The following is a 22,791-nucleotide window of genomic DNA, read 5'->3' on the forward strand; positions in this document are numbered from 1 at the left end:
CTGCAACATCATTGTATATGAATAAGATAACTTGTACTGACTGAAGATAAAAACACCTCCAATTAAGCCCTCATTAGCATCTCTACTGTAGGGTGCATCCAGACACTAGCAGTATTAGAAGTACATGTGATGCAATACTTAATTTGCAGCTGTAGGTTTTGTAATAATCTTTATAAATTCCAGGTATGGTGTGTGGTGATTTGTTTCATCCAACCATTTTTTTTAATATAGTTAAAAGGTTACAAATATACAGAATGTGTAGCATTAAAAACAAAACACAAAAAAAACAACCAAAAAAACAAAGGAACTTGAACTTTCTAGCTCTCATCATTACCTTTAATCACCACCACAGTGAGTCCCAAAAAGCTTCTGCTGAATTTTGGAATGAAGAGGTAATATGACATAACTTAAAATCAAAAAAGAACAAACAAGGCCTCTTTGAGGACCCACCCAAGAACTTTATTGTATGTAGCATAGTGTGAAACATAAGGCTCAATACAAGCTCAATATAAGGCTCAATACTAGAAGTGACAAGCACTCAGAAAAAGACTTTTTCCTTTCTCCTCCATCCATGAACAGCTTTAGTGCTTACACCCCTAAACAGTAACAAAATGAAGGACACAATTTCTTCAGATTTACTACCAACAACACAGTTCCAGTCTTATCTGTGTGTTGCTGCACCAGAACAGGGAGAAAAAAATTCAAAGCAATTATTTCAAAACTGGAAAGCAGTCTTTATTAGTATAAGGCGTATTTCGTTTTGTTGTTATTTAAAGATATTCTGTGAATTTGGCCTCTAGCTTCCATTTCCCTTCTTTCCATTTGCCAAGAGAAAGCATCTCCCTGCCGCTGCTGACTGTGCAAGGTGTTTGCTCACTGCTTTCAGCTGGGTAAGGAACAGCTGGAGTACCTTACCATAACAACAGTTTTGCAGAACTTCAAAACCAGTAAATCAGATCTGGCTCTTCTCATTCTGAGTATGGGAGGTCTCAGCAGCGTTCTGCTGGTTCTGGAGGTTGTGTAACTTGTAACAAAGATCGCTGAGGCCATAGGTAACTTAAGAGACATTGTTTCATAAACACTTTCCCTAACATTCCAGGCCTTGAACACTTATACAGCTGCTTATCAAATGCCCTCATCAGAGGATACCACAATTTTCAGAATGAGAAGTAATCTCCAGAAAACACTACAATCATTTTCAGTTATTCTGTAATGGCACAAACAGTGCAAAACTGCCACCATGTGAATGGGTTACCAGGGGGCAGTGCCAAGCTGGATGCAGGCTACAAGCACAAGGGTACCTGGGCCATCATCAGCCGTTCAAACACTCAGCTTCACCCCACTCAGACACAAATAACACTGACAGATTTTACAAACTAAAGTGTTTTTACTCCCAAAGATTCACTCAATTTAAATCTAGCAGTCATTCTGATTAGCAAATTTCACCACCTTCTAACATTTGAAGTGTTAATACAAATTGCCTACAGATAAACAGCCAGAAAAAAACCAAAACCAAACAAACACAAAAACCTGAAGAGACATGTTGAAACACAGGACAAATAAACCTCTTCAAAGGCAGCTGACTACCTCTTGAGGTGTAAACTTGTGCTGAGGAAGAAATACTTATTCATCAGCACAATAAATAGAAATGATGGCAGCAGCACCAGAGCAGAACAAAAAGGGTTTAGTCTGAACTGCAACATCTGTGCAGCCATAGAAGCCCTCCAACCAATACAGCACACATCACTTTCATACTTCCAGCATGGCTTTTTGTTACAGATAAGGTGGTGAAAGCAAGATGCAACAAAAAGACAACACATGCTTATTCTCAGTGTAAACAACAGAACCAGACTTTGCTGCCATTTTTTTTTTAATGGCATCTTTATTTCTACTCAAAGATTCCCCAAACCATTCCCATTACACAAATCATCCCCTACAATCTACCTTTTGAGGAAAACACCCTAATTTTCAGAAGATTCTCATTAACTCTGTAGGAGTGTACACCTCTAAACTATCATCTACTCAAAGTTGCCTCTTAGTTACGGGTTAGATAGTTTTAACTCATCAGCTGCAGATGACAGCAAATCTGTCTGGGGTCTTTTTCCCCTTCCATGCATTCCTTTCCATTCCTGAAAGAGGTGCATGAAAAATTTATTATGGCAGCGTTAGTTCCAAATATAAAACAAAATTAAGGAAGCCAGGCGGGAACTTTGCCTACACAGCTTTGTCAGGTGGCAGGAGGAGCAGCCACCCCACCCCGTGGGGCCAGCAGCGCTCCAGGCTGGCAGCCACGTGCTTCTGTGAGCTCCTGTCATTACTCCTGGCTCTCCCTGCGTGACAGCCTGGCACAGCCCCGCTGAGAGCCTTTTTCCCCGCAATAAGTATTTGTCCCCTCTCTTGCGGAAAGCCTTTAGCGGCTCACACCGCTCGCTCCTCGATGATTTGCACTATTAGTGGAAACTTGCAAAGAATCAGGCACAAAATCAATATGAAGATCCTGCACGCAAAGCCGTCTCCGAGGGGAAGCAGCGCGCACTGACCACGCCACGGGGCTGGGATGCGGGGGACACGCTGGCACCGGGAAGCGAAGTTAGAGCCAATTCCAGCCCGGCGAGGAGAGGCAGCTCCGGGGAGGCTCCGTGCATGGCACATGCGGCCCTCGCCGCTCAGCGCTGCCCAGGCCGGCAGCAGCACGGCAGGGATGCCCTGGGCGGCAGAGAGGGACACGGCACTCGGAGCCTCCGGCCCGGTCACCTCCTCCTCCTCCTCCCGTCCAGCCCCAGGCGCGGCCGCGGGCGGGCCGGGCTGGCGAGGGGCGCCGAGCAGCGCTCCCAGCTCGGGCCATTCAGCGCTGCCCAGGCTCTGCGGGCACCGCCGGCCAGCCCCGCACCGACAGCGAGCAGGCGGCCGAAGGAGGCGGGGGCAGCACGGACCCCAGCGAGCCCCGCTCCGCGCCCGGCCGCTCCCGCCGCCCCGGGGCCGGTACAAACCTTTATTCCCCACGGCGGTGGCGGAGCTGCTGCTCCCGGGCCGCTCCTGCCGCTCTCCCTGGGAGCCGCCGCCGGGGCTGCCGGGGCCAAGCCGGGCTCTCTTCTGCGGGGGTTCCCGCCCGCAGCCCGCGCTCATCCTCGGCGGGGCCGCCCTGCCCGCCGGGGCCGGCCAGCACTCGCCCCCCGGGGACGGCGCGACGCTGCGGCAACAACTCCGCCCGTCCGCATCCTCCGTCCCGCACGCCGGGCTCTTCCCAAGGCGCGGGGGGTGCGCCGGGGCCGGGAACGAGCGGCGTCCGGCCAGCGGGGCCCGGCGGTCGCAGCAAGATGGCGCCCAGCGCGCCTCACCCCGTCGCCATGGCGACCCGCAAAGCAGCGGGGCCGAGCGGCACTTTGCGGCGCTTTACGGCGGCGCTTTGCGGCAGCCGTTGGTGGTGGCGAGGGCGGCGGGCGCGGGGCCGCCATGGAGGGCGGCGGGAACTCCAAGGGCACCGGGCTCGGCGGCCTCTTCGGCGCCGGCGGGCTCGGGTACTCGCACGCCGATCTGGCCGGAGTGCCGCGTGAGTACTGGGGCGGCCGGCGGGGCCGGCCCAGGGGGGCAATGTCCGCGCACCGGCCGCTGCAGGGCCGGGAGGCCGGGACCGAGACCGGTGTTGGTGCCGGGTCACGCGGCCCCGAGGGCTCCGCCGCCGCCCGGCCGCGGGAGGCCGATCCCGGCCGCCAGCCCCTGCTGGGGGTGGGCGCCGAGGTGCCAGGCCTCGGCGGGGCCGCGTGTCGCGACGGGCGCTGGTCACAGGGACATCGCGTTCCCCTCACCCCAGCTGCCGGTCGCTTCCTGGAGAGGGCGAGCTGCCGCCGGTGCCGCCTTTTAAGGAGTTGGGCAACTTCACGGAAGAATTTTCCTTGCTGCCACGCGCGAGATGTGCCCCTTTTTACCTTACATAATGTGAATTGTTACTACGGAACGATGATGTTAAAGTGTTCTGTATTTTTTCCTTTTAGTAACTGGGATGAGCCCTTTGTCACCGTATTTAAACTTGGACCCCAAGTACCTAGTACAGGTGAGAAGCTGGCTTGTATTTATTGTGTTCATTTCAGTGTTTGCACGATCTTACGTGAACACCTCAAACCTTCTGCAGTGCTGAGCTCTGTACACCGATGTCTTGAACTGAAGAACAGAGGAAAGAGACGATTTGATTCAGTATTGTCCCTAATAAATCTTGAAGTGCTGGGACATGTAGAAAAAAGTGAGCACTAATAATGCAGAGGATAAGTAGGGCTGTTGTTTCACAGCTGTTGGAAAGAGGTCTCCCTCCCTGCTTTGAGGCAGACAGCCCAGCACTACCTCACACAAGTTCTGGTACTGGTCACACCTCCTCCAAGCCCCTTAAATCAGTAGGAGCAGCCAGAATCTCTCCCCTTTTTTCATGAATGAGTTTTCTGAACTGTGACGAGTCCGATCAGTTTACTGAGGTGTTCAGCCAAGCTCCAGACCTGATAACAGGCTTTACCATTTCACATCACTGTCCTGATATCATTACCCAGCTGAAGGGAGACCACCATGAAGTACAACTTCCCATTTATTCTGTAGAATAATGTCACTGTCACACTTGCACATCTTAACATCAATTAATATAAAACAAGGCCATCATAAGTAATGTTTTTCTTTTTCATAAATGTTAACTGTCGCTGAAAATGTTTAAGTTAATCCAATTAGGATGCATATCAGTGATTTTATTTGGTTAGCATTTTTCTACCTATATGGTTCATATTGTCTGAGAGCATGAAGTTTCTTAGAATTAGTGCTTAAAGGCCAACAGTTGCATTGTACCTCCTAACCTCTGTGCCTTGTTTCCTGGTAGGCTGGGTCACTGTTTCTTTTGTAAGTGGAAGCTCTGCATGCAGTTCTAGGGCCTAGAAGCTGTTGTAGTCCAGATTACAATGTAACATTCCTAGAAGGATGGAAATTGAGAAAATCTGGTGGAAGTGGGTTCACTACTGTGACTGCTGTTGTTGAGTGGTCAGAAAGAAGCTGAGATTATTTAGACTTTCTCCAAAAACATCTGATGTAGTTTTGTTTAGTTAGTACAGTTTGTCTGAGAACATGGTGGTGTTAAAAACAGTATAGCAGGATTTTGGAACAAAGTGTGTGTACTAATAGATTTCAGAGACAAAAAAGAAGTTTGCTTTAAATGCGAAGGTGTTGGCATTAGTGTCATGATACAGTTCTAAAAATACTTACTGATGTAACACTAGAGGCTGCAATCTGTGTTGTAACACTTCACTGTGTTACAAGTTTAGTAATAGTGTTTTGAATTAATAGCAAAGTGCATTGAAATAAAAGGGAATTCCTTTTTTTTACGTGAAGAAGTTGCCCGTACAAGCTGGGAGGTCTCCTTCCTTAGAGAATCACAATATGTGGGAATGGCTCTGCCCAGCACTAACTGCCCCTTCTTTTAACAATGGGGGTTGCACTAAACAGTCTCCACAGGTTCCTAGGATTCTAAATACTGAAGGAAAAAGATACAGCTAATAGTTTGGAATATAAGAACTTAAATTATTAGCCCTTAAATTTGGGGGTTTCGTGAAGATGCATGTGGAGAGGTGATCTTTAAACACAAGGAGACCCTCCTCTACTTGTTTTCACAATGCAGCAGGAAAGTCAGCCTTACTGTTGAGAATCTTACATTCCCCTAGTTACAAATGTCCACTGGTACTTGTTGCTTTAAGCCCCACATTTTTGGTTGGTCTGTGAATGCAGGCGCAGAACGAGATGTTTTCTGCAGTGCTGCTGTTGCCTGCAGCAGGTACCAGGTGTTACAAGTTTGCATGTCAGCCTTTGGCAGAAGCCTAGAGGATGGGCATTTGAGATTGTCTCTAGAAATTTAGATGTTATGTAGGCAAGGATTGCTTCATCTTGGGATAGTAGTGAAAACTGTTGGAAACTACTAACTCATGTAAACACTGAATTTCTCCAAGTGCCTAAGGAAGATAGAAACCATAAGTTAATTTCATTGATAACACTTCACAGTTTCAGGGGCTATTTTTTTTTGTATTGCCATTCACATTCAGTGTCAAGTGTGGGCTAGTAAAACCCTTTAGAATGCATTTCCTTGAGCCTGCAGCTGTTGGAGTCATGTGTCAGGTAAGTAGGGGTGGATAATACTGTGACTGGAAAGCACAGAAGAAGCTTAAAAGAGATCTGCTGCTTTAGCACCTTGTCAACAACAGGCATCTTCAATGTCTCCTGAAGAAGTGCCTTGGCACACCTTATCTCTGCACATATGCCAGTTTCTCTAAGCCTTTCCTCTAGCTTTTTAGACCACTGATTTGCAAGAACGCAAGCGTGTCCCTGTGGGAGAATGAAGGACAAGCAAAAAATTATTCAACCTCACATATTTCATGCCTCATCATAGCTAGTTTTGAGTGTATTCCTTGCATTTTTCACATCCTTAAAATAGGTCACTTATTTCAGTGCAAAGAAATACCTCTTTTCATAAAAAGGCAATTTTTATTTAGTATCAGAGTAATGGGGAAACTTAATGCATTATTGTATCAGACTGGGTTTCTCAGAGAGGAAACGGTGCTATGTAATCAGACAACAGGAATGTTTTGGAAGGTTTGTATTGCCTGCTGCAAGATGTAATTAATTATAAAGCAAATAGTCATTAAAACCAAAAACAAACAACAACTCCCACAACATGAGTTCCTTGGCTGACTGATGTAATTGATGAAGAGTTAGCATAGCTAGAGGAAGAAAAAAATGCTCTGTCAATTGAACTTTTTACAGTCCTTTTTCATTCTTAATGCAATATGTACCTAGTGTATTCTGTCTCTCTGCTACTGTAGGCAAGAATTTTCCAGAAATACTCATCTATCTTTAGTTTATTGCATTGATTAAAGAAAAAAATTAATATGGCTTACATTTTGAACTGGACTTGGAAAATACAAAAGCATTTGTTTATTTTTCCCCCAGGATACAGACGAGTTTATCTTGCCCACAGGAGCCAACAAAACTCGAGGCAGATTTGAGCTGGCCTTTTTTACCATTGGAGGATGTTGCATGACAGGTAGATGGTTGTGGATTTTACTTTTCCCAGCTGTCCAGGTAACACCTATGTGCTACAGTGATTGATGAGATTGTAAATGTCTTGTTCTGCAAGACATTGTCTGTTCTAGTCTTAAGTAAAGAGATATTTTATTTTAGTTTATACACTGGATTCTATTCTCAGTATTTGCTTTTAGTATTGTTTATTCTTTTGCTTCTTAAAAAGTAATAGCTGGTATTATTCCAACTAGGGGCGGCATTTGGTGCACTGAATGGTTTGAGACTTGGCTTGAAGGAGACACAAAATATGGCGTGGTCAAAACCTAGAAACGTACAGTAAGTGTTCCATTACTTCTTAATGACAGTTGTTTCTTCCAGTTTATACAAGGTTAGATCTGAATATACTGCAGCAATAAATGTTTTGGTGTTTTTTTCTTTAGTGGGGACAAATGGGAGTTGGTATTTGTCTTAAGTTTTTAGTTACAATGATGTTCAGTTCAACCTTTTTGCTTTTTATTTAGTCACAATTGGCGTGTCCTACGCCTTACCTTAAATATTTGAGAAATAATTACTACTTTGATGTTTACTAAAAATCTACTTCAAAGTAAAAGCAGTGTTTTTATATGTAGAAATATTCCCAGAAGCAGCAGGCTTTGCTTTGAGCTATTTTTTGCTGTAATTTATCTGAGCACTACTCTCCCTTCTTTCCCAAGCTTTTCACAACCCGGAAAAGATTCAAATGCAGAGCTGGGCCTGCCTGGATTTGCATTAGGGATGACATTGGAGCGTGCTGCTGAGCAGGCATTGCAGGGAGAGCTGTTCTGGGTTGTGACATCCATGAGGACCCATGATATTACCATGTTTTTGCCTTACCTGATTGTTTGGAGGAACACAACAAAGAGAGGAACATTTGTTTCAACAGGATGCCTCTTCTTAAAATAATGGTAGCTTAGACATAGGAAAACCTATGTGGAAGAGACATTTGAAACCAGAGGAACAGAATAAGTGGGGGAAAACATGGGAAATTTTTACTCCCAGAATACTTTGGAACAAGGGCATTTTAGAAGGGGAATTTAGTATTTCCTGGTACAGTTTATATTGGCTCTGCTCCTTTTTAAACTGTTAGTGGATTCATCCTCTTCTTTATCAAAATATTCACCACTATAATTCTGACTCTTTCATAATGCTCTAGATGAAAGGAATTGTATTTTAGGGTTTGGAATGAGCAGAATTGGACAAAGCCTTAATGTTAAGCACAAACTTTGATAGGTCAAGCCCAGGAGGTGGCACTCAGTGCACATGCTGCTTTTATCCTGGCTCTGCAAGGCAAAGGTCTGCTGAAGGTCATCACCTTCCAACAGTGCATTAAGTTCTGTTTTTCCCCTCATGCAGAGAACAGATTTGCTTAACTAGATTTCCTCCAAATTTATCCTTAATGTACACAGATTTCTTTCTTAATGAATGTTAATTTTGCTGTTATTCACTTGTCATCAAATACCTCACAGTATGCCATGGCTGTTAGATTTACTGATTCTTATATCAATTCAGGATGAATATGAAGCTAAAAGGTGGGGGTTGTAATTAGAGGTTATCAATACCCTAGCCTCGTAGATTTTTTTCCCTCTTGTTTCAAAATGAAATGTTCCATTATTGTTTAGTTCATTGCCTAACCATATTCAGTAATGATCTGTGTCCTAATGAAAATTATAAAAAAAAGGAAAAACAATAGAAGGAACATAAAGCAATGGAAATGTTAGACATTAAATGCTGAACTAAGTTCCAGTGGTAGTCAGCTGTCCAGAGCCATCCTATGCCTGTGATAGTGTTACACTGCTGGGAGATAAAGATCAGTCATTTCTTCTGGCTGCAGTTGTCACCATTCTGGAAGCAACTGGTGCCAGCAGGAAGTGACATTGTGCTTCCCTGAGAGCGCACTAAAGGTTCTCTTCTCCTCTTTAGTGCTAGTCTGGAAGCCTACACACAGACCATACACACAGCCACACCTCTTGGCCTGTTGCTGGGTGTTGAGTGGATGGATGGGATTGTAAGGGACTGTCTCTTTCCCTCCTGGCTTGCTGCAGTCCAGACTTGCTTTATTGCCAGGTATCCCCACATTCCCTGACGCATGGTCCTTGTAGAGGAGCACTGAGGCTTTCTTGGAGATATTTTACTCAGCTAAGTCTGCATAAGTGTATCAGTTATTCCAGGAGCTGTGTGTAGTCATCACATAAGGAAGGACAACCTGGGTTAGACATTTGGAGGGAAGAGATTTGAGTTTTGGGGAGGGTCAAGTTGGCCTTGAAAAGAGAGAAAGATTTTCTTAAGACTTTACAGGACTGAATATTTGCTTTCAAAAGCATTTAGTTCATCATGGCCGTTTAATTAACCACATATATAGTGTAAACACACAAGCCTTACTGTCATAAACACTGTCTTGATGTAAACACAGAGTGCTAAAGGTTTTCATACGTCTGTAACTCCTTTATAGAATTCTGAATATGGTGACAAGGCAAGGAGCATTATGGGCTAACACTCTGGGATCACTGGGTAAGTAAAATCATTGCTTCATAGGGAAAGCAATTTAAAGATGTAATTGTTGGCAAAGTGTATTTGTGTATTATCTGAATAAGAGTGTTCTCTAAATTATCATTATTAAATCCATCAGGAAAATGTGCAGTTTTTTTTTCTTTGGGAGCTTGAGAGTATCTCAGACATGAAAAAGGAAATTAAAGGCTAAAATAGGATTTGCAGCATAACGAGCAAAAAGCCTTTAATTAAACCCAATTTTTTTACTGTATTATAAACAAACTCTAGCTATATCAGAAATAACTAGAAATTACAGGTAATGTGTACTTGTTAATACATTCCAGTTAAATTACAACTAAAGGAAAAAACTATAATTTAATATTTCTGAAATAACTTCAATACCCTACGTTGAAACTCTGGTCATGTGACCAACTGCCCAATGTTTGCTTTGTGTTATAGTCAACAAAATGTTTATGTGAAGAAGAAATGTGATAGTACAAAGATTTATCCTTTCAATTATGCTACATTAGCTAGAAAAATCACACATGATATCACTGACTCTAAACCTAAATGTTGCTCATAACTGATGTGGGTTAGAAAAAAAGAGAAAAGAAAATGACCAATAACCCAGTGTATGAGAAAAAACTTCTGTGAACTGAGGTTTGGGTGGGGGGGGGGGCTGTGAAATAAAATCACATCAATTGCCTCAGAAAAACAAGATTACTTCATAAAAGTCAGTGAAATAACTAATGGCCTAGAAATTACAAATTTTTTTACCTCTCCCCACAATCTTAAAAAATTAAAACTAATGCAGTAACTTTAGAAGGAAAAATCCAAAATTGATTAAATTATTTTGAAGAAAAATAATGATGGAACTTGGTGTCCTACAAAGTTGTAGTAGAAGTTAGCAATATTTAAATCATGTTATAGCCCAGTCTAGATTCTTTTGAGAAATGCATCAAAGCATAGGCTAAGTTGCATCTATGACACTTCATTTCAGTCTTATTTCTGAGGAGCAGATTAGCTGCCATTTAATTTAGGCAGTAGCTTTCGAGGCATAGTACAGAGGGCATGGTTAGAGGTGGGATCCTGAGCTACAGCAAGAAAGGCACTTGTTCTATAAGAAATGCGTGTTGCCTGCTGAGTTTTATTGGGCCATTTTTTGTTTGGTTTTTTCTTTTTTTTTTGTTTCAAGTCTAACAAAAACATGTCTGAGAACTGAGATGCAGGCACACTGCAGTTCAAGGTTTCAGTTTAAGTGACACATTAACAGGTTTTTTCAGCTGTGTTTGAAGAAAGATTACTCAAGAAAATGTTTGTGCATTCCAGTAACAAGTTATTTTTCTTACAAAATATGGCCTCCAATATCACAGAGTTAAGCAGAACTTTATATTTGGGATTCTGGTAGACCTCTATCTTGTCCTAGCTATCAGAGAAACTCCTTTTAAACCCTGAATTTTCAAACAAATTTGAACTAGCAAAAAGGGCTTAAACTTCAGTCAGTGCTTTATAGCACATTTTGTCATGAAGACTGCTACTTTATAACCAAAAAAGAAATAGCTTTACAGAAAGAGATTTGGAGAAGAAACACCAAAGATGAGGTTTTGCAGAAGATTCCCTTCAAATAAGGAGAAAATCTTTTCTTCAGAAGTGTAGTCCAAATAGGTACACCAAGCCTGGATTCTAAGATTTGGGCCTCAGACCACTGAAGGCTTTCTAAATTTTTTTTCTTTTACCCAGCTCTACTTTACAGTGCATTTGGAGTCATCATTGAAAAAACACGAGGTGCAGAAGATGACCTGAACACCATAGCTGCTGGAACCTTGACAGGAATGCTATACAAAAGCACTGGTACAGTAGCAAAATGTTTCTCCTTTTCCTTCTCTTGTGCTTATCCTAGTTATTAGGATTCTCATTGCTTTTACTAAATACTGACCTGCTCTGAAAATTGACAGTGTCAAAATGGCTATTAGCTCAATGTCCCCTAACCCCAGTGTTTTTCACCCAACTAAGGCTACCTAGGGAAAATTTGCACTAAAAAAAAAGTCCAGCTGAATTAAATTTGATTCTTTGCAACTGCACAGGACTGACAGTAATGAAAGCTGTTATGACTGTTGTACATATATATTGAAGAGACAGTCACTTATTTCCTCAAATACATGGTAAGGTGGTATAAAATACATACCCACCTCATTCCTAGCCATGTTTTTAGCAATAGCAGGAATAAAATTAGTTGTTTCTCAACTCCATGAGTGGATGCAGGCAAATGAGAACTACCTTCCAAAGTGAATGGGGACAGGGAAGGAAAACAGAGCTTGATTGCATGAAGATTAAACTTACTGCAAGTGATCCATGTGATAGTAAATCATGTGATAGTGGTACCTGGAGCTGCAAAAACCCTACTCACAGAGAAATTGATGCATTTGTGAAGTTATTACTTAGGTGTTCATGAAACTGTTGTCTTGTAGTAGGATGCTTCTCTGCCTAGTAGTCAAAACCAACAACCAAGGTTATTTGAGAGCAGCATAGATTTAAGGTGAGTTTGCTGATGCAAACTGAATTGTTTGTCGGAGAGTGTCTGAGCTTCATCAGCAAAATGGCTGTCAGCACATATTCCAAACTTAACAATGGGAGGTATCATCTTTTTTAGGGGATTGCTGGGAACCACAGATTGACATTAGCACATGGAAAAAAGTTTTATGTTTTAAGTAACTCAGTAAATGTTTGGCTGCATGACACACCTGCATTTTATGGAGGAGATAATGCAAGAATTAACCTATGTACTTTTTCATATCTAACTGAGCCTCAGTGTCTTAACAGTGTTCCTGAAGGCCTACTTTATATATGGGGCAAAACAATTTGAGTAACTCTATTTTCCATGGCTTAGACTACTTGAAGCCAAAAATAATTAGCTGGAGCAACCTTCATAAATATGAGACCTAACTTTGCAAGGGCACATAGCTCTCCTGTAATCCACTTCTTCCTTGGGATTTCATGAGTGATACAACAGATTACCAAGAACATCTGGAAAGGGTAGCGTATAGAAGCCTAATATTTTCTGTAGGAGTTTATTGAAGAGCTGTCATCTAATACTCCAGCAGAAGCATCCCCCTTACCTTTCAGAAGTATAGAGCATTATGAGTAATCTTTTTTTGTCACAGTGCAACCACAGATATCTACTCCAGTCACATGCACAGTCATCTGACACTACTAAGGTTTTTATTTCCAGAGCACAGCGGGACATTTGTTGTGTAACACAAGATCTACAGAGCTAATGGCAGCCCTGATAAATGCAAATTAAGTCAATAAATCTCTATTCATTATGTTACTGTATTTCAAGTGTGTTGAGCATATGAGCCATAGTGCAGAGAAACTGCTGGCTCTCCTGTCACCTTATGCCTGAACACCCTTTCTTATTCTGTATGGTGAAACTGTTAAGTTCTGCCTTTAGACTGCATCAGTGTATATATTTACTTTAAAACCCTGAATATTTAAACCATGCAAAAGATCAGCACACATCTGACATATCAAGACTGTAATAATTACCTGTATTGCATAGAACACCATGATATGTTGGCATTAAGAGAAGGAAAATATAAAAGCTGTCAAGGACACTGAGTTATAAATCTGTATATTTTAGTGTCAGCTTGAAGCTCAGACAAACATGCCATTGCAAATCAAGGCTGCTCTGTAGTCCACAAGGGGTGGATACAAGTTGCAGGCAGTGCTGTTCAAACACTCCAATTTCCCACTTCCATCATTCCTGCTTTGTAAAGAGATCAGGAACATACTTAAAAAGAAATGGGATAATTTATGGCAGGACTTTTATTATAATCTCACACTTAACCACTTATGGAATCACATCAGCAGTTCTGCTGCACTGAAAAACACTCCTGTGGACACTGCAAAACTTAGATTGAATTTCTGAAACCAATGATTAAGCATCTGGTGAGTGGTCAGGGGAAAAAAATAGTGGGAAGACTTTATGATGACTGAGATTCGTTGCCCCAAACTGGTCCCAGTTTTCACAATTTGTCCTTGTAGAAGTGTTAATCATTACCAAAATGGCAGCAGTCAAACAGAACGTGCACGTTCTAAATTCATTGATTGTGGGCAGTTGTGTAAAGCTACTTGACACAGCTTATGTGGGAGAAGAGAGGATTGAAAACTCTGCAAGTGAGGACAGTGGCAGTTCAGCCCCCTGCCTGCATTCAGTGGCAGTGCCATCACTCATTGAAGCTTCCCACTGAAGTGGCTGAAGCAGTTCAATCCCAGTTAAGAGGAGGTGATAGCTGGGCTCCATCTCAGCAGTGCTGCATGCCTTAGGGAAAAGACACCTATTGAGTGGGAGTGGAAAACTGATGTGAGGAGTTTGGAAACAACTTCTGCTTGATTCATCTGACCAAAATGATGTCCAGCTTTCACATCTATTTAAACTTGACACCACAGTTACTGACTAGATTTTAGCCCAAATGCAGCAATAAGAGTGCATATTAATTTTTTATGCCGGTCTTACAACTTCATGGGAGCAACTTTTGAGTTCACCACTGAACTTCTACCCAGAACATTCAGTTAGAAGAAAACCCTTTGGGTTCCTCTGCCAGTGGCATATGCAATAGCAATGTTACAGCAACAGTTATCAGTTACAGTCAATTCAGGTTTTGCTAAAAGGAGGTCTGATACCATCCTAAGTCTACAAGGATGGCTTTCCCATTTAATAAAATGCCATTCTTTATTCTTCGGTTTTCAGCAAAGGCAGCAATTAGTATCTGTTATGCCATGTGTTTTCTAATAAATGTTACAAAGGACAAACATATCTAAAACAAATGTTTAGCCTCCTTGCGTGTTTTCAACCTCTTTTCTAAACTGCCCATCTTTATTTGGTTTTCTTATAATTGTGTTAGTCATGAAAGTAACCAAAAACCCACCAAACAAAAATTATTTCACTGTGCACCATGTTGCTGTTATACCCTCCCACCATGAAAATGCATGGTTCCAGTTGTCACAAGGTACAGCTGGCTGAGTCTCCTACACCCCTCAAGCATGCAGGATTGGTCACTCAAAAAAAGATACAGAGCTAGGAGGGACTTTGGCCTGACCCAGTGTGACAGCAATTAATTTCTCACTGGCATTCCTGCTGGACTTCAGCAAGCAAAAAAGTTAACCAACCTTTACCTCTTATCTGAGGGTTACACAGGTTCTAGATGTTCTTTTTCTTAGATAATTTTTTTCCTCTCTCGAGGTGAGGGGTAACAGCAACAAAAGTAAACTAATTCTTTGGACAAACCAAATTCCTCTGTTTACTTTTTTTGCAGTAGGAATCCAGTCCTAGCTACAGCATCTCATGCTGTTGGAGCAATAGATGTTACATAATTTGGTATAGAAAATGGTGTGTGTCTAAAAACAAGGAAATTCTATGCTAGCAATAGCTGAAGGTAGCAGTTGTCATTTTAAGACCTCAGAACACAACCGTGAAAAGGCAATACGTTATGAATTAGGAAGGGCTAAATGTTTTATTGCCAGCAGTAAAATCTGGCTGGAGCTAAAGATCAGTTTTGTGACATCCAGTGGGTAATTCAGGGCAGTTGTGTTAGCTGACAACTTCTTGAGCTGTAAAAAGCCTATTCTCTGAGCCCAACCCATGTTTTTCTTTGGGCTAGACAGGGCTGTTTTCTTGTTTCTCTTGGCTAGGGAGGGGGCAGGAAGAGCTTTTGGGGGACTGCTGCAGGTACAGGCCTGGAATATCTTATTTTTCTACAGCATTTTGAAAAAAGTAAAGAACTTGCTTGTCATCACTTAAGTTTAGGGCTGTCAGGCATTTCAGAAATTTAAGAACCCCTTTTCACATAACAAGTCCCTAGGATTATCAATCAAATGGTGTTTAAAGGATTTTTTTAAAAATCTGAAATAAGAAAGAGGTAAGGACAATGTACAAGCAGCATTACAGGTAACAGCTTGTTGAGGCTTTCCTAATTTCCTGAGGACTGATGTCTAGGAATATGTGTGGCCCCTGAGAGCAGTGCTGCCTTCAGTCCTGCCCAGCTCTGCTAGTCAGGGGCAGTGAACTCAGAGCTGCAGGGATTTGCAGGGTTTACAGGTGCCATTTACAGTAGCTGAAGTAGTCTCCTGTCAGGTGCTGCTGCTTTCACTCAATGAGAAGACTGCAAATTTTAATCATGTTGCAAAGTAACTTCAACAGCTCTAGTACTTCTAAATCAGTAAATTAAATTGTATATTCCCACTGTTTTTTAACTACAGGAAATGTTTCCTCTTTTAAGCTTTGTTGTTTCTGTAGTCTAAGCAGAATACTGCCTTAACTGCAGCAATATGAAAATGGAATATGTTTTGTAATGTATCTTCCAAATAGAACTTTTATCAGTTTTCTCAGTAATTTCTGTATGAACAGACTTTGTCCACTACTTACAAGATTGCATTAAATGAGCCCCATGGAGGAGCAGGAGGAAACTCTTGATATTTTCTAATGATACCATGTTCAAACAAATGAGAGCTTGATGGTTGAGATGCTCTGGTTACTGAGCTTGAGTTTGGAGCAAAACTGAGATTGCCTCATACGCTTGAGTTCAGCCCTTTAGGAGCAAAACTGAGATTGCCTTGTACACTTGAGCTGAGCCCTTTAAATAATTTAAAAGTATTTTTGTTCCTGAAGGCCTGGAAGGAAGAGAAGCTGTTTTCACTCAGAGTATCAGAGAGAGATTGGAAGACAGAAAACTGATCACAATTTAAAGATTATTCTTCTTTTGTTTGGCATAAGTATGTGGGTCTGAGGTTTTGGTGAATGTGTTTGTAATGTTTGCTGTTGGATGGTTCTTGCTTTAAGCATTCCAGGAACTATCCCAGGACATTGGGAGTAACATTCTGAAAATAGAGACAGTAACTTCCTAATGGGAAGATTTAGTCCTCATACTGGACAAGTGCAGCTCAGTGTTAGGAGCTCCTGCCATGCTGAAGTGCAGAGCTGTGCTGTTGGTGTGCTGTGTGCCATGGCACAGTGCACTGGAATGCTGAGCTGCACCATGGCACAGTGTAGGCTGGAACCTATTGAAATGGATAGAGGAGGGACAATATTGGTGATGAAAGGGTGCAGAAGCTGAAGCCAGAGAACTAATTTCCCATTTAAAAAGCATCAGATCTATCTTTGGAAACCCACAGCAATTCTCAACTCTTGTGCAAGGTGCTTGATCTCAAAATACCTGCTTCTAGAAGTGTCTGTCAGCTGGAACCTTTATCTAACTGGGACATGCAAGATTAGGGGCTCACAGCCACATTTCTGCAGGGCTTGTCAGGGCAGACTTGGTATCAAAGGCTTGCAGAGAATGATTGCAGAGGAGGGGTGGGAACATGTTCTATCATGCAAACACAGCTGGGATGGGAGTGGAGAATTTCTTTTTTATTTTTGTTAACAAGTTAATTTTCTAAGAGGCCCTAAGATTTTCTGCCCAGCAACAGGGCTGCATTCTAAAGTGCATTACTCTTTGAAGTCTGCCACAGACCTGGGCATATTTACTCAAACACAAAAACACAAATCTGACCAGTTAGGGAAAGTTTTCTTTCCCTTTTATTTTTGTAATTTTTGTGGGTAGTTCAGAAGCCAGGAGCAACTGCTACCAAGGAAAAAAACCCAACATTTTATAGCAGAAGCATAGTATAGAAATACTGGTAAAGAAACACACACTTATACCATCTGCACAAGTTTAGTACCCTGTTCATGAAGCATCTCCAGCAATGTCCCCAAGTTGTCTGCAGGCCTACAGATGGCTTTAGGCCCTCTGGTTGACTTTGCCAGTGGGTTCAGAGCTGCCATCCTTACCTGGCTCACTCAGCACATGAGAACACCAGTATTTTTTGTAGTAGGAGCAGCACATCTAAAGTCCTCATACATGGATGCTAGAAAACAGCTCAGCAATCCAAATTAAAGATGACGCCTTTCTTGTACAACCTTGACTTCACAGAATATTGAGCCAGGCTTCATCATCCTTCAACTACCTGTTCTTGCATAAGAAGAATAGGATTTTAAGGGGAAAGTAGAGGAATTGAATCTGGGGGGTGAGGAAAGAGCCTACTACAGGAATAGTCAGTGCATCACATTCTGCGGGGATGTTACACATTTCCTTGTACACCTGATGGTCGTGAGCCCCCTTTGGGGGTTACTGCTGTAATCTCTTGAATCCTGATATGAACAGCAGAAAATTGGGCTTTAATGTTGTATTCATTTACCCCAGTAGGAATGAGGAGTCAGTATTTTTACAGATTATCTCAAATACCTGTTTTGCACAAAGTGTCCTTTAAATTTCACCTGTGGCTTTTTGCCAGACACTGCTTGCACATGGTTAGTTTTGTGTACCCAGCTGCAAGCCCTTCATATGAAAAGTTTTTTGTGCAACAAGTTCAGGATCAATTAACAAACACAGACATCTACATTTGCTTTCCTAAATGCTGATTTAGGCACATAGATTGTATTCAGTAGGACTTTTCTTAGAACTGTTGAATTCCCAACAGAACTCTGCCTTATACCCTAAAAAGCTCTCAAATTGTCACAGCTGGTCTGGCAGTGAAATTTCTAGAAACTATAGCTAGACATGGCTTCTAATACCAAGTCCCGCTTCTGCAGCTTCTTGGTTTCATTGCATGCCTGGGCAGTACAGGGAGGTTTAACAACTCCAGTGAGACCCACTTAACCTTGCAGCACAGGTAGCACAGTCTTGCTGATCAGTGTCAGTCTAGCTGATGCCAACAGCTTCTTGCCTCACTGAAAGTTTAAAGGCAATTCTATGAGACAACTTCATGGCCCATAATGGAAAGAAAAAAAAAAAAAACAATCTCTCTGATTACCGAGATACATTTTGTTTTCAAGTTTGAGGAACCTGAACTGCACTGCCAGTTTCTCCAATAAAGCAGGCAGGGTTTTTATCTTGCTGTCAGCAGAAACTGGCCTTGTTCTATACACTGGACCCATTATCTAGCTTGGTTCAGCTGCAATGATAAACATTGCAGAATCAAATTCCCCAAAGGTTTCCTAGCATTGAGGGTCATATTCCCAGGTGTTCTGTGCACTTATAGTGCATTCTGGGAGCTCTGCCAAGGCACAGAAGTATTTTACTGTTTAATAAAAGCAACAGAAATCTGTGCTTGTGCCTCTGTACAGCCCAGAGCTCACGTGGATGGAGTTGAAGTAAGATGGCACCTGACTCCCAGCTCCAGCTGGGTGCACTACCTGCAGGCAGTAGGCAAACTTGCCCTCTATTTCTGCCTTACACTAAGGTGCTCACCAGCACCTTAAGACTTTTATCACCCGTGTGACTCAATTTTTACCATTGCAAGGTGATAATTCTGATTACTAATAAAAGAATAAAGAAAGCTGTTCAATGTACACCATAATAAATACCTGCCAGTTAATACCTTTAATCTACTTCCTATTTTTTTAATCAAAAAGTTCTAAAATGCCAAAGACACAAAAGCAGTGATAGACTTTGCACAATGGCCTAATGAATCTCTGGAGCCCAATGTCATGTCCATATGAGCTGCTGTTTTAACTTATTTCCCTCCTGCCCAGAGCTAATTATCGTAATTGAAAATTGGAGGAGACTGTATAATGGAAGGAGAGCATATCTAACTGTAAAAACAAATGTAATAGGGACAGATAGAATAGATTAAGTAGGACTTGGGAAAAGCCATCTCGGCTTCCAGTGCTCCATAGTGGTTCCCTGAAGCAATAATGCTAACACAGTTTGAGAGGAAGCCATTCCAGCAGAACTGGTGTCAGGATCAGGGATGAGTGACCATGAGCCTGGCAGCAGGTAGAGGAAGGTAGAAAAAGTATAGGGACTCTTTCTGGAGAGTTACTAAAGAAACTACTGTTCATTAAAATGCCTCTGGATTTAAACTTCTTGGAAGTTGCTGTTCACTGACCGTTTCCTGAGAGTAGCACTAATGAGCTGCAATGTGTTTTGTTTCTTGCAGGTGGAGTGCGCGGGATAGCACGAGGTGGGATCGCAGGTCTGACGCTGACTGGCCTCTACGCCCTGTACAACAACTGGGAGCACATGAAGGGCTCCCTAGCCCGGCAGTCCCTGTGAGCAGGGAGAGGACGTGCTTGCTTAGTCACCTATCAAATCACTTGTGAGATCTATCTGGTGCCCCTTGCTATTTTATTTACAATTAGTGTGAAACATGGAAGCTGTGCTGGGAGGAACCTCTTGACACCCGTGTAGCTGGACTGGCCCTTCCCACCAGCCAGTTGCTGGAGAGGCAACAATATTTGTTGGACCTGCAAGTGAACAGAGTGGCTACTGAGACAAAGCCTCCCTGCCATGCTCCTCAGGCAGCCCTGGCCAGAGCTGCTGGGCATGCTGGGCCCCCATAGCTGCCCCTGCTCGCTGCCAGGTTTGTTGGGTGCCTGTAAGGTCTGTGTCCATGGAGTATTCCCTGCAGTCCCAGCAGCCATGGCACAGGCAGGGCTTGCTATTCTGACAGCACAAGGCAAGCTAGCAAAAGGGACATCATCAGAATAAAAAGGGTGGTACTTACTCAATACCATTTCTATCCTTTGCTCTTCCTGCTACAGAAGTGGGCTGTACCCCATGATCTATTTATAGATTCATTTTAAAGGACAATGTGATGAAATCCTGGGGGAGTTGATGGGTGAGGGGAAGTGGACAAGCAGGCTGATCATCTCCTGATGGGTGGTTATGGTAAGGCATAGCAGGCTTGACTTCAATCCCTTATTTGCTCTGACAAATAAGGACCTGGTTGTTTATGGATGAAATACAGTTGCTGTTGCAGAACAGCTGCCAGTGGATTATCAAAACATTTGGGTGCTCCAGTATCTCAGAAATCATTTAGCCAACAATTAGAAACCAAACAGTGTAAAGACTACACTCATTATCTGTTACAGGACTTTTAATTAGCAAGAAACTTTCTGCCTGAAGTACCATTCATAGATTATGAGCAGAACAAAGACCATAATGAACCTGTGCATTCTCCAGTGAGAAAATTAAACCACATACTAAGCATCTTGCAGATAAATTAAACAGTAAGTTGGGAATTAGTTCAGTAGTTAATGTATAACAATTCCTTCCTTCCACATTTAAATAATTAAACAGGTAAATTATTAAGGAGATCTGAAGACAGGGAAGGCAAAGCAAGGGAAAAACAGGGAACTTGCTGGTCAGCAGACAGCTTCATGCCAACCAAGTTTACCTTTGAGTTTTTGCTACTGAAACTGCTCTTAACAATTATATTGCATACACCAAAATACACAAAAAGCAGTAAGATGAAAGTGGTTGCTCTTACCTTCCCCCAAGAGAAAACACCACTTTGCTAAGAAGCCTCATTGACAGCAAATGACCACTGAGACCAGCTTTTTATAGAGCAAGTCCTCCAGCTAATGAGCCCTCACAGGTGAACTCAATTAGCTTTGCTTGTCTACCAGGTCAGATTAGATGCTTTATGCCAACACTTAAAGTAGCATAAAGGAAGCAGGCCTCTTCTCACCCCCTATGTCGAAGTGTTTTTTGTTAAGCCTTATGTTCCACAATTCCATAGTGCTCTGCATGTTGCTGTTGTGGTGTGAGAGCTGGACCTTCCTAGCATGCATTTTTTGAGGGCTGTGCCACCAAAGAAACTGTCCCCCACATGCAGGCTGCAGAGGGGTGAGAAGGGCTTCATCTGCACAGCACTTTCACTTGGGACATCAGGAAAACACCTGCACTTTCTTCTGAGCTTTTTCTCTCCCCGCTGGCATCAGTGAGTTCCTTCCCTGCATGTTTCCTGGTCACCACTGGTTGGACTTGTGTCCCTGCCTTCTTGACCACGCCAGATAAAGAATTGAGAACTGCTTTGAGGGTTGATGGAGGGCAGGGGTGGCTTTTTAAATGTCAGGAACTCTGCAATGTATCTTAGGTTTTCTAAAGACATTTTCAGGACTAAAATGTGACCCAGGAACTGTCTGCCCTGATTCAGGTAGGTAAACCATGAAGCTTAACAAATGTATTTTCTTCTTCAGGTGCACTGGAGATAATAGAGAAACAAGCCTTTTCAGGTTCATAGTTAGCACAACCTTAAGGCTAGGCTGACTCTTGAACAACTTAGCCTGTTATCTGGTCTGCAGTGTGCTCAGATTTCCTGGAACTGCTCACATCAAGGGCAGAGCTGGGAGCATTTTTGTGAAATAGCTGTGTTACAGCTGTTAAAAGTTTTGGTTCATAATCTTTGTATATGGAATAATCTGTAGCTTGAGTTATGAAACACAACCAGCACAGAGGCAGCAGTGAGGGAGAATACAGAGAACGTGTTTACAATATTCTGTGTCATGACATACTGCATTCGTGGTTTACTGGCAATCAGTACGAAGTTGCTGCTTTAAATTGTGACCAAAAATATATCCAAGTTCAGTAGGAATAAAAGGATGTAAAATCAAGTTGAAAACAAGATTTGGCTCAAGTTAGAGCCCTCCCATGCAGCATGACATAAATGTGAGCATGGGGGAGACCTTGACTGTCTTCTGGAAGAGTGGGGTTTTGGTGCTAGTTGTGGTATCTATGCTGATAGATCCAAGGCAGCTTTCCATGCTCTGGCACCAAGTGAGGGAGCTGAGCCAGCAGGTGTAATGGAAGGGTTTTGAGTCTTGTGAAGCTGGGTCTGCTTAGTCTTTGGAACAGAAAAGCAAATTCACTTACACCATTTCGTCAGCAGGTGACTTTTCTTATAGTTGGAGGAATTTGTTGAAAAAATACTATTTAGGGTGGAAATCTCTGGGCACCCTGAAGCAGAAGCAGCTTCTGAAAACAGGGGGCAAAATGTATGTTAGGGCAGAAAAACAATCCAGTGTTCATAGTCTGTTTCCTGTGATCTAATCTGGGACTTCAAAAAGAGGGGGAAATCCTTTTGTATGCTTTAACAGAAGGTTACCCCTGTGCTTAATAAATTCTAGATAGGAAACTGGTATGTTGTAAGTGGAGCTTTGTGCACTCTGTGAGTATTGGGTCTGTGCTGTTCAATGCCAGCCAGGGCAGGGACACCAGAGAGTACCCCAACCCCTTTGGGCACTTACCCAGCATGATTAATACCGGCTCTGTGTTCCTCACAGGTTCCCCTCCCTGCCCTGTGGGAAGAACAGCTGCCCCACTCGCTCAGAGCTGCTCTGAGGACAAGGAGTTGAAGGGGCCCAGGGGCCTGTGGCCACCCTTCCTCCAGGGAAGTGTGGGAGGG

General features: G+C 42.7%; 2 protein-coding genes and 1 non-coding gene across 3 annotated transcripts in view; 2 read left to right on the top strand and 1 right to left on the bottom strand.

The window, feature by feature from the left end:
* The window catches only part of PARG (poly(ADP-ribose) glycohydrolase), a 59,886-nt gene extending 56,745 nt beyond the window's left edge, over positions 1-3,141 (bottom strand). Inside the window, exon 1 of the mRNA XM_033066612.1 lies at positions 2,991-3,141. Within this exon, the coding sequence (XP_032922503.1) occupies positions 2,991-3,126 (136 nt within the window). The 5' untranslated portion in view covers positions 3,127-3,141. The remainder of the gene's footprint in view (positions 1-2,990) is intronic.
* A 272-nt stretch (positions 3,142-3,413) lies between these two features.
* Positions 3,414-20,113, top strand: TIMM23B (translocase of inner mitochondrial membrane 23 homolog B). Its single transcript, XM_033066619.2, has 7 exons — positions 3,414-3,550; positions 3,993-4,051; positions 6,967-7,060; positions 7,290-7,374; positions 9,527-9,585; positions 11,305-11,415; positions 19,543-20,113. The coding sequence occupies exons 1-7, from the start codon at positions 3,454-3,456 to the stop codon at positions 19,656-19,658; spliced, it is 621 nt and encodes a 206-aa protein (XP_032922510.1). The 5' UTR covers positions 3,414-3,453; the 3' UTR covers positions 19,659-20,113.
* On the top strand, positions 8,817-9,019 carry LOC116999840. The gene has a single exon (XR_004418630.1). It is a non-coding gene; the product is annotated as a small nucleolar RNA SNORA74 (small nucleolar RNA).
* Positions 20,114-22,791: the final 2,678 nt, after the last annotated feature.

Source organism: Catharus ustulatus, chromosome 8 (genome assembly GCF_009819885.2).
Source record: "Catharus ustulatus isolate bCatUst1 chromosome 8, bCatUst1.pri.v2, whole genome shotgun sequence".
Taxonomy (NCBI): Eukaryota; Metazoa; Chordata; class Aves; order Passeriformes; family Turdidae; genus Catharus; species Catharus ustulatus.

What these genes read in the sequence shown, in the direction of transcription:
- TIMM23B (XM_033066619.2), top strand. Translation starts at nt 3,454, where the DNA reads ATGGAGGGCGGCGGGAACTCCAAGGGCACCGGGCTCGGCGGCCTCTTC. An exon ending in TGGAGGATGTTGCATGACAG is followed by an intron (nt 7,061 to 7,289) that starts GTAGATGGTTGT and finishes TATTCCAACTAG; the next exon opens with GGGCGGCATTTGGTGCACTG. An exon ending in TCAAAACCTAGAAACGTACA is followed by an intron (nt 7,375 to 9,526) that starts GTAAGTGTTCCA and finishes ACTCCTTTATAG; the next exon opens with AATTCTGAATATGGTGACAA.